The sequence below is a fragment of the Canis lupus genome, chromosome 6 (genome assembly GCF_048164855.1).
Source record: "Canis lupus baileyi chromosome 6, mCanLup2.hap1, whole genome shotgun sequence".
Classification (NCBI taxonomy): domain Eukaryota; kingdom Metazoa; phylum Chordata; class Mammalia; order Carnivora; family Canidae; genus Canis; species Canis lupus.
The window spans coordinates 39,578,903-39,588,732 of record NC_132843.1 but is presented as its reverse complement, the minus strand read 5'-3'; the positions used below and the strand labels follow the sequence as shown (position 1 = coordinate 39,588,732).

Sequence of the window (9,830 nt, the reverse complement as noted above, 5' to 3'; positions counted from 1 at the left end):
ACAGTAAACCCTTCAAAATCCAGATGAAAATATGGAGGATAATTAATGGTAGACTACCTCCATTTTGGTACTGTAACTCTGATTTACTGAACACAGGAAATGAAATACATTTTTAAAGGAAATACACAATTCACATTATTTTTGGGAAAGCTTTCTTAAGAGGAAGGCTGAGTAGAAATTTTTAAAGATTTTTATTTATTCATGAGAGACACAGGCAGACATAGGCAGAGAGAGAAGCAGGCTCCTCAGAGGGAGCCTTGGGAGGGACTCCATCCCTGCACCAGGATCATGCCCTGAGCCAAAGGCAGACGCTCGACTGCTGAACCACTCAGGTTCCCGGAGTAGGAATTTGTTCCTAGAGCCAGCTTCCTCCCTGTACCTTTGTGCGCTCCTTGAATAAAGGTGAAGGTACGGATGATGCCTTCAATTATTGCTGCATTTAATCAAAGCCCCTGTGAAAGCTTTTTAAAAAGCAAAACACTTTTCGAGTCTAATCCGTAAATGTGGAGTCCAGACTTGTGGTCAATCTCAGCTGAATGTTTGCCGCTCCCCCGCACCTGTACCTGCTAGAGACTCCGCTCCCCCGCACCTGACCCTGGCGTGTAGATGCACCTTCGGGGAGGTTGGCTTTGTGCTGAAGCGGAATTTTGACCTCTGCGCTATTTGAGGGAGAATTTGGTGGGTGCCCATTTCGTGTTACAAACAGCACACATCTTCGGAAGGAGGCGCCCTGTGTCGGTCCCCTCACCACGGCCGAACCCTCCGTCGCGCGCGCGTGCGCACACTTGCAAGCCGAACTCGGGGCGGGGCCAGGAGCGCGTCACGAGCCCCCGCCCCCCCTTGGTGGCGCCATCTTCCCCTGCCACGGGAGGGGTCACAGGTCAGCGCTGGAACCTCACGCGGGGTGGGAGGGCGAGCTTGGGGTCTGGGCGCCGCAGGGGCGGGGGCGAGGGCGCGCGGAGGGGCTGGGGACCTGAGGGCCCGGCCCCTGGTTTCCGCGCTGACGCCTTGGTCTGAGGAACCCTAAAGCTGTTTGGCCGCTTTTGTTTTTCTTCTTGTAACAGCACTACTTGGGAACGCCGTGCGGTGTCGCCGGCCGGGCTGTCCCGGGGAAGGTGAGGTGCCGGGCCGGGGGTCGGGGGCCGAGGGCAGGGGTCGCGGGCGTCGGGCCGGGACAGGGAGCTGCTGGGGGACGTCGGGCCGGGGACTGGAGGGTGGAGGGGCCGGGGGCCAGGCGCCGGGGCGGGGGCCGCGGACTGCGGAAGGGGCCCGGAAGTGCCGCGCGGGGAGGGGCGGGGGGTACGGGAGGCGGCCGGGGTACAGCGCGTCCTTCTCGCTCTCCAGGTGCACGTCCCGAGGCATCATGGACCCGGGGCCGCGCCCGGCGGGCAGCGGCTGTGGCAGCCCCGCCAGCCTCTCCCGAGAGTACAAGCTGGTGATGCTGGGTGCCGGCGGCGTGGGGAAAAGTGGTAGGTGCCCTAGTGCTTCCACTTGACCAGAAGTGCTCGCTCCCACCTCCCCACCGGAACCAGATGGGAGGCAGGCCCTGTGGTCTCCGGTGTTGACGCCGCAGTTCTTTCAAACGTGGGTCACGTTTCTGCGGACTCTAACTTTCGTTTCTTGTTTTGAAGCCATGACCATGCAGTTCATCAGCCACCGATTTCCAGAAGACCACGACCCCACCATCGGTAAGTCATATAACCACCGAAGTTTCCAAAGAACTGTATAGGCCTGCCTGTCTTAGTGTCAATTTTTGAAACAGTTTTTAACTACTTAGCTTTGGAGCCTTTTTTGGTTTCCTTACGAGATTAAAAAAAAAAATTATTTATTTATTCATGAGAAACACAGAGAGAGAGGCAGAGATACAGGCAGAGGGAGAAGCAGGCTCCGTGCAGGGAGCCCCGTGTGGGACTCAATCCCGGGTCTTCAGGATCACACACCTTGGGCTGAAGGCGGCGCTAAACCGCAGAGCCACCAGGGTTGCCCTCCTTATGAGATTTTTAAACGAGAATTTCATAATACTTGGTGAGCAGATATTTTTCTCACTTAAGTCAGTGTGTCCTTAAAGCATCTGCTGTCTTTTGTTGAACATTCCTGCCACACTTTTGTCCGTTACCATTTCGTGGTTGCCAGGCTGCATTGCCAGGTGAAAGGGAAAGCTTAAAGGGCACATAACAAGGCTTTTGCTGTCACTTTTCTAAGGGTCTCTGGCCCTGTTAACTATGAGTCAGCTGGTTTGAACTTCCACAAAAGGAAGCAGAAAAACAAGTCCAGCCAGCCTGCTGAATGGGGACAACTTAGACCTGCAGCCTGGACTCATCCACTTCCTTATTCTTCAAGTTTATTACATAGTAAGGTCTTATTTCATGTCTTGTAGCACTTAGTGCTGTGTTTTTGGCAAAACACTGTTAGAGTAAAAAGAAATTTGTTTTGCCCTATTAAAAAGAGTCGCTGTTCTCTACGAAGACTAAAAACATTGCCGTCATTCCTGAGCCATAAGGAAGGAAGCATGCTCCATTCTAAGGGTTTATGTCCCAGGATAAAATAAAAATGGTGGGAAGGGGAGGAGAAGGCACAGAAGGCCTGCCATGTTACTAGTAGTTTCAGAATGTGACCATGTGTCACGATCTTGGGTCTTTAGGAAGGATTTCCATTGGGCCAGGCCTCTGCTGCACTGTTTCCACAAAGCCAGTGAGAGTTCTGTGCCAAGCCAGCTTTGGATGTAGTCATTTTATATAGTAGATGCTTCTGTGGCTTGAGGAAAATAGAAGCACTGCTGGTCTTAAAGTACAGCATTGTTCAGAGATTCAAACTACATAGGGAATTCTTTTTTTTTTTTTTTTTAAGATTTTATTTATTTATTCGTGAGAAACACCGAGAGAGGCAGACACACAGGCAGAGGGAGAAGCAGGCTCTATGCAGGGAGCCCGATGTGAGACTCAACCCCGGGACTCCAGGACCTCTTCCTGAGCCAAAGGCAGCCGCTCAACTGCTGAGCCACCCAGGCATCCCTACACAAGGGAATTCTAAAACTCAGTTTAGGACTCTGGATAATTTACTTAGAACTCCACAAATATTTTTTCCTTTCTTTAAAGTAAAACTCATGTTTGTTCTATAAAAGAGCTAATTTTTTAAATTTGTTGATTCCCACCCCCCAATCAGCTGTTCTCCTGACAGTATTATCTGATTCAACAGTAAACATGTGTCTTCAGTTCCCATTTGAGACAAGGACCTGTACTAGGCCCTGGGAGTTGGAAAGATGTAAAGATTGCTCTCATCAAGTTTATAATTTAGGGTCTTTTCTTAAGGGGGTTTTGTTTCAAACTTTGCTAACTCTTAAGAGGAAAAACTCTACATTGTAGCCAATATATATGCAAGTATGTGTGTCTATGGGTATATGTACATATGGATACATATATATATATGTGTAACTGATATCAGGAAACTATATGTCATTACATGTTCTATGCTCTTGTATTTTTTTTCTTGTAAATTTTTATTTGTTTTAATGCTGGTCCCAATCCATTAAGTTTATTCACAGCGCACTAATCCTAATGGATCATGACCTGTAGTTTGAAAAACATTGGTTTAGTGGGCTCTTTGAAGAAGAGTCAGGAGCAGGAGGTTAAGAATATTGAAATACACTTCAATGTAAGCAGCAATTGTTTGAATGATGGAAATACTGAGTGGGTTTTCTTTTTTTAAACTTCCTTGTGTTTTCCAAGATTATTATGATAATACACATAAATTTACTTTCATAAAGAAGAATTTATAACAATATGTATTGTTTAGAAAAAAGTAAATGATTTTTCTTTGCTGTGCAGTATTAAAATGAGGAACCATAGAATTTGGTTAAGTACATAAGGCTTTTGAGTTGAGCAGCCCTTGGTTTTCATTCTGGCAGTGTAATCAACTATGTAATATGGGAATGATATTTAATGATCTAGAGTTTAATTTTCTTTATCTGTATGGTGGAGCTAATACTGTGGATTGATATATTTGTCACTATTGGAATATTGCCACTGTTGAATGAGTTAAGGTAGATAGATTACTTAGTATAATGCTTGGTATCTAATAACTATTTAACAAATGGTAAAGTTACTTTTTGAGCCCAAATTTTTGGGAGTGGGGAGAGGAAGAGAGAATCTTAAGCAGGTTCCATGCCAGTGCAGAGCCCAGTGTGGGGCTCAGTCTCAAAACGCTGAGATCATGATCTGAGCCAAAATCAAGAGTCAGATGCTTAACCAAATGAGCCATCCAGGTGTCCCAGAGCCTAATATTTTTTAAAAAGACAGAATCCTTTTTTAGTTTAGAATTGTAGGTAGAGTCTTATAAACAATGAATAAGCTTCTGTCGTCACTTAGGTGAAAAAACACAAAACACCTGAATTGAAGACCCAGTTTAGGTACCTCAATGGATTGAGCATGCTTCCTGAGAAAATCTGGGCACTTAAACTGTGTGTAATCTACCTCTCCATAAGATGATTTTAAAAATAAAGTTACAGGGTACCCAGCAGGCTCAGTTGGTAGAGCACTCAACTCTTGATCTCGGGGTCATGAATTCAAGCCCATGTTGAGCTTAGAGATTACCCAATAAAGAAAAAAATAAGACTGCATATTCCTGTGTTTATGGGTTTATGGTACACTTTTCTTCCCTCCTGTAGAAGATGCTTATAAAATCCGGATCCGTATTGATGATGAGCCTGCCAACCTGGACATTTTGGATACGGCTGGACAGGTATTAAATCTTAGAATGCTGTTAGAATGCTGTGTATAAAGGTGTTTTCACTCTAGTAGAGGGGAGGGAAAGACTTATGCAGAGAAGATCACCAGTTCATTTCTCTTAATTTTTCATGCCCTCTGACTCAGGATAGCAGGTAATTGATACATATCTCTTCTTTAATCTGAAATAATAGCAAATGTGTATGTAGCTCTAGGTTGCATCAGTAATGATCCTGTTTCCTTGTAGGCAGAGTTTACAGCCATGCGGGATCAGTATATGAGGGCAGGAGAAGGGTTTATCATCTGTTATTCTATCACTGACCGTCGAAGTTTCCATGAAGTTCGGGAATTTAAGCAGCTTATTTACCGAGTTCGACGCACTGATGATACACCTGTGGTTCTGGTGGGAAACAAGTCTGACCTAAAGCAGCTAAGGCAGGTAAGGAGAGAGCAGAAATGCAGTCCATGGTCTCAGGAGATCGGTTGTGGTTGTTTTGCTGTATATAGATTCTTTTGCTTTAGAATAAGAATTTTAAATTCTCTCTGACTTTAGAAATTTCTCTATACTAATTTGCAATTAATTTGGATAAAATCTGGATTTTAGAAATCAGTTTACACCACAGGATGAGAATTAGAAAACAAATAGAGTGCTTACTTATTTATTAAAAATTTTATTGAGAGAGAGAGAGAGAGACAGAGCAAGGGGAACAGCAGAGGGAAAGGGAGAAGTAGGCTTCCTGCCGAGTAGAGAGCCTGATGTGGGGCTCCATCTCAAGACCCTGAGATCATGACCTGAGCTGAAGGTAGGCGCTTAACCGGCTAAGCCCCTAGAGTACATACTTACTAAGTGGAAGATCATAGAATGTTCAATTTCTTAAACCTTGGAAAATAATCAGTCTGTGTTGTAGTAGGACAAATCTAGGTTAGACTTCAAGATAATCTTTCTAGGACGCCTGGGTGGCTCAGCAGTTGAGTGTCTGCCTTTGGCTCAGGGCGTGATCCAGGGGTCTGGGATCGAGTTCCCCATCAGGCTCCCTGTGAGGGAGCCTGCTTCTCCCTCTGCCTATGTTTCTGCCTCTTTCTTTGTATCTCTCATGAATAAATAAATAAAATATTAAAGAAAATAAAAGATAATCTTCCTGATGGTGAGGATCATGAAGGAGACCTGCAAGGGGAGAATAAGAGAAATTATGGAGGATTCTAGAGTAAGCTGTACTCTTAAAACTGGAAACAGTGTTTAAAATCTCACTGTTTGGTGTAGAGTTGAAGGAATAGTGGACAGGCACATGGTGACCACTGGTGGAAGCAGCAGAGTGGTATAGACTTTTTGGAAGTAGTTTGACAGTAGATAAGTTCACAGTGCTTCTCACTTAATGCTGTTTGAAAAATCTATCTAGGAATTTATATGTAAAACATTCGTTGCCAGGCTGCCATGGTAGCAAAAAGTTAGAGAAAGTCTAAATATTCGGTCCTAGGAGAAATTATGATCATCCCTAATTGGATATATCAGTTTTGGATTTTTTTTATACTTTAGGAAAATTAAAATTACATATTTGCTGTCTGACTTTTCCTATTTCAAAGAGTTATCTTTAAAATGGATAGAAAAAAATGGATTAGAAATAGAATCATGAGGTGCCTTGGCTTGGTGGTTGAGTGTCGTGTCTGCCTTTGGCTCAGGTTGTAATCCCGAAGCCCTGCGATCGGGCTCCACATCGGGCTCCCCACAGGGAGCCTGCTACTCCCTCTGCCTATGTGTCTGCCCCTCTCTGTGTGTCTCTCATGAATAAATAAAATCTTAAAAAAAGAAATAGAATCACTTTATAGAAAGGCAGAGGATCTTAGGATTCAGTCTCCCAACTGAACTCTGGACGTCTCCAGAGTTGAGGAACTCTTATTTCTGTTAAGATAGCCTCTTCACTTTTCACTGTGTGGGGCAGCTGTGACTATTTTCTGTGGTTACCACTCTGTTTTCTCATGTTTACATTTTTAAAGGTCACCAAGGAAGAAGGACTGGCTTTGGCCCGAGAATTCAGCTGTCCCTTTTTTGAGACGTCTGCTGCATACCGCTACTATATTGATGATGTATTCCATGCCCTTGTACGAGAGATACGTAGAAAAGAAAAAGAGGCGGTGCTGGCCATGGAGAAAAAGTCTAAACCAAAAACCAGTGTATGGAAGCGGCTAAAATCACCATTCCGGAAGAAGAAGGATTCCGTAACTTGAAGGGAAGGTGTGTGGGTTCACCTGTGAACTGCAGGACTTACGCAGAGCCACCCGGTGACTTGTTCTAGTGAGCACTGTGCTTGCTCTTTCTCCTGTGATGACTGTTCCTTTAAATGTAACTGATGAAGGGGATATACCCAGGGGGCGTTTTCAATGACGTGCTGTTTAGAGTACTGTCCTTTAGCTAATTCTGACCTATTAACCCAGTTGAGCACTGTTTACTTGTAAATTGTCACATTAGAATTTGATCTACCAATGTTTTGGGTTCTGTTCCTGATAATAGTTAATTATTGTCAATTGTTTATATACCCTGGGGGAATATATATTTACCATGTGTGTTTGATAAGCCCACACGAGGAAATTTCCTGCTGTGCATGACTCCCATGTCCTTTTCAGCTTGGATTCCCTGAGATCTTCCCAGGGAAGGGCCTCGCTCTCTTCTATTCACAGGTGCTTCTTGGACAGTGAAAACCATGTAGTAAGATCAGTGGTGCAGGTCAGTTAGTAGCCTGTTGCAGATTAGGGACTGATGAGACTGGGGAAGCCAGGCCATGGAGGAGGGTGGGTGGGACTTCCACTGGGGAGAAGCGGTATTGGAACCGTGTTCTCAGGCCAGCCTGGCTTTCCAAAGACCTGCACATTTGACCCAAATGCACTGGGCTAGGTGAGGACAGGCAGAAGCGAGTGACATGTATGAAAGTTTCTTCTAGGAAGTTACTTTGTTCTCACTTTCAGGATTTAGCCTTTCCTTAGCTTCCAAGGTATATGCTTTGGAAACCATTACTGAATTACTAAACTCTTGTTTAGACCCTTGGTTGGGCCAGCCATTGCCCAGTGCACGTGTATTTTCTTCCCCAGAGATGTGCACACTAGTACCTTTACATGAGGTGCTTTCCTGTGTTCTAGAAGAGCAAGGCCTGGCAAAATGTTTTTAGGTCCTTCATCAGGCTAACTACCATATAGGAGAGACATCAGGAGTTAGAGTAAAATCATGTATGTGCCTCCTCAGCACAGACAATCACTAGACTCTGTGCTCAGAGAAAACCTGGGGCCTCTCTGTGCCAATGAGCCAGGCGTGAAGCTTTAGAATTCCTGTGTGTTGAGTTTCTCATTGAAGATTTCTTCAGAGGGACCTTGGTGAGTTCACCACACAGGGCTGTCTGAGCCTTGGCAAAACTTAGCCTAAGAGAACACCACCCTGATATTGTGCATAACTGGGAAGCTAATGTCCTGGGAAGGAACAGCTTTAAGTGTTAGTGGTGAGTTCTCTTTTTAGAATCAGAGTATTTGGATACATGAACTTACTGTGTGTGGAGAAGTGTAAAAGTGCTAAGAATAATGTAGCGCAGATTGAACATTAAATGTCATGGCTGCAGAGTTTGTGACTATCTTAAACCCTGAAGGACGTGACTGCAGGACCTTGTAAAAAATGCGCACCTTAACTTGCTGTTTGCCACTTTCATTACTGGCAGAGGGACAGGGTGGCTGTGTTTTGTCCTCATACTCAATGTGGCATCTGCTCTAGGTTTAAAGAAAGGTGATGGTTGCAGCTTTCTTAGCTAAGCCATGGTCCCCTTTGAAACCAAATAAATCATGTTTTATGGTACTCAAGCCATTCCAAAAGTGAAAGACCCAGAATTTGAATCAATTGCAGGACAGAAATCTGATAGGAACCATAGCACTTTAGAGAAGCATGATGATAGAAGAGAAATGGAGTGCAATTCTATTTTAACAGTATTTCACCACATTTAAATTAGCTTAGAGCCTTTTACGTGTAATGCCTTAGCTTCTCAATACTAATGACCTAGGGAATTACTAGCTGTCAAGCAAGAACTTGACAGCTGTATAATTATTCAGGACATTCAGGGCAGCAGAGAACTTTGCCAGAAAGAAAGAGTCATAAGAAGGGAATTTATACTGCATATAAGAAAAATAGCAAATTTGTATTTTTAAGACTGTCCCTGTCATATTTTTGGTCATTGGATTAATTAGCCCATTAGTATTGAGAATTGTATTCATGGTGCTACATAGTTCGAGGGAGTGTAATATGTGTAGGTAACAGTTCTTCTATTCTTAGTGATGATGAGTATGTAATTTATAAGCTCCGAATAGTCAGGTTTATCCAATTTGAGGGCATTCAAATCAATTACTGCCTGGAACTTTGAAGAGAGAAACATTCAGGGACAAGTTTAAGCACTGGAACTATTCATGCCTGTGCCAGATTGTTAAGTTAAAAAAATTAGAAACTAGTGTCTAGAATGAGCTGTTTAGAACTCAGGAGGGGATATGTTTAATTCTTCTCCTATATTAGCAAGAATTGGTCTACTGTGATGTTTGGGGGCGGGAGAAGGAAGAGAGCAGTCTTTCACTTAATGCACTTGTATATGAAGACAGTTTATATGACACAATACAGAACTTTTAAACAAATTGTTGGGTTTCTCCTTAACCTGTGTGTGGGTGGAAATGCTTGGAATTGTTGCACAAAGGTCATTTTAAGAACACTTAAATACAATAAGATTTTATGTTCTGGAAAATGCTGATTCAAAAATGTGAAACGGGTCGTGGCGGAGCAGCATTCCCTTTGTTCACCTAGTCCCTGTCAGGTGACCCACTGGGACTCCCATCAGAGTATTCATGGGCCACATCTGTGCACTAAAGCACCATGTAAGACCAAAGGATTTGAAGGAATAGAAAGTATCCCTGTTCTTGAGCTTTGATAAAATCAGCATATGCAACTAGAGGTTGATCATAGGGTAGTAGATTTCTCTGCTTCAAACTGGGAGTGTTAAGGAATTCAGAGAAGGAAAGACCCTATAAGGCTGGGTCCAGTGGGGGGCACAGAAATGGAAGAGGAGGCAAGTTGAGGAGGTCAAAGAGAGGTGATTT

General features: G+C 44.0%; 1 protein-coding gene across 1 annotated transcript; it reads left to right on the top strand.

Annotated features, from left to right (window-relative positions):
* Positions 1-780: 780 nt before the first annotated feature.
* Positions 781-9,371, top strand: RIT1 (Ras like without CAAX 1). Its single transcript, XM_072829890.1, has 7 exons — positions 781-880; positions 1,065-1,115; positions 1,345-1,469; positions 1,632-1,688; positions 4,664-4,737; positions 4,969-5,160; positions 6,714-9,371. Exons 3-7 carry the CDS (start codon positions 1,364-1,366, stop codon positions 6,942-6,944), a joined length of 660 nt encoding a protein of 219 aa, XP_072685991.1. The 5' UTR covers positions 781-880; positions 1,065-1,115; positions 1,345-1,363; the 3' UTR covers positions 6,945-9,371.
* The last annotated feature ends 459 nt before the right edge of the window (positions 9,372-9,830 follow it).

Bases quoted from the DNA above. Each gene is read 5' to 3' on its own strand.
- RIT1 (XM_072829890.1), top strand. From the start codon at position 1,364: ATGGACCCGGGGCCGCGCCCGGCGGGCAGCGGCTGTGGCAGCCCCGCC. The intron at 1,689-4,663 runs GTAAGTCATATA...TCCCTCCTGTAG, and splicing joins AGACCACGACCCCACCATCG to AAGATGCTTATAAAATCCGG. The intron at 5,161-6,713 runs GTAAGGAGAGAG...ACATTTTTAAAG, and splicing joins ACCTAAAGCAGCTAAGGCAG to GTCACCAAGGAAGAAGGACT.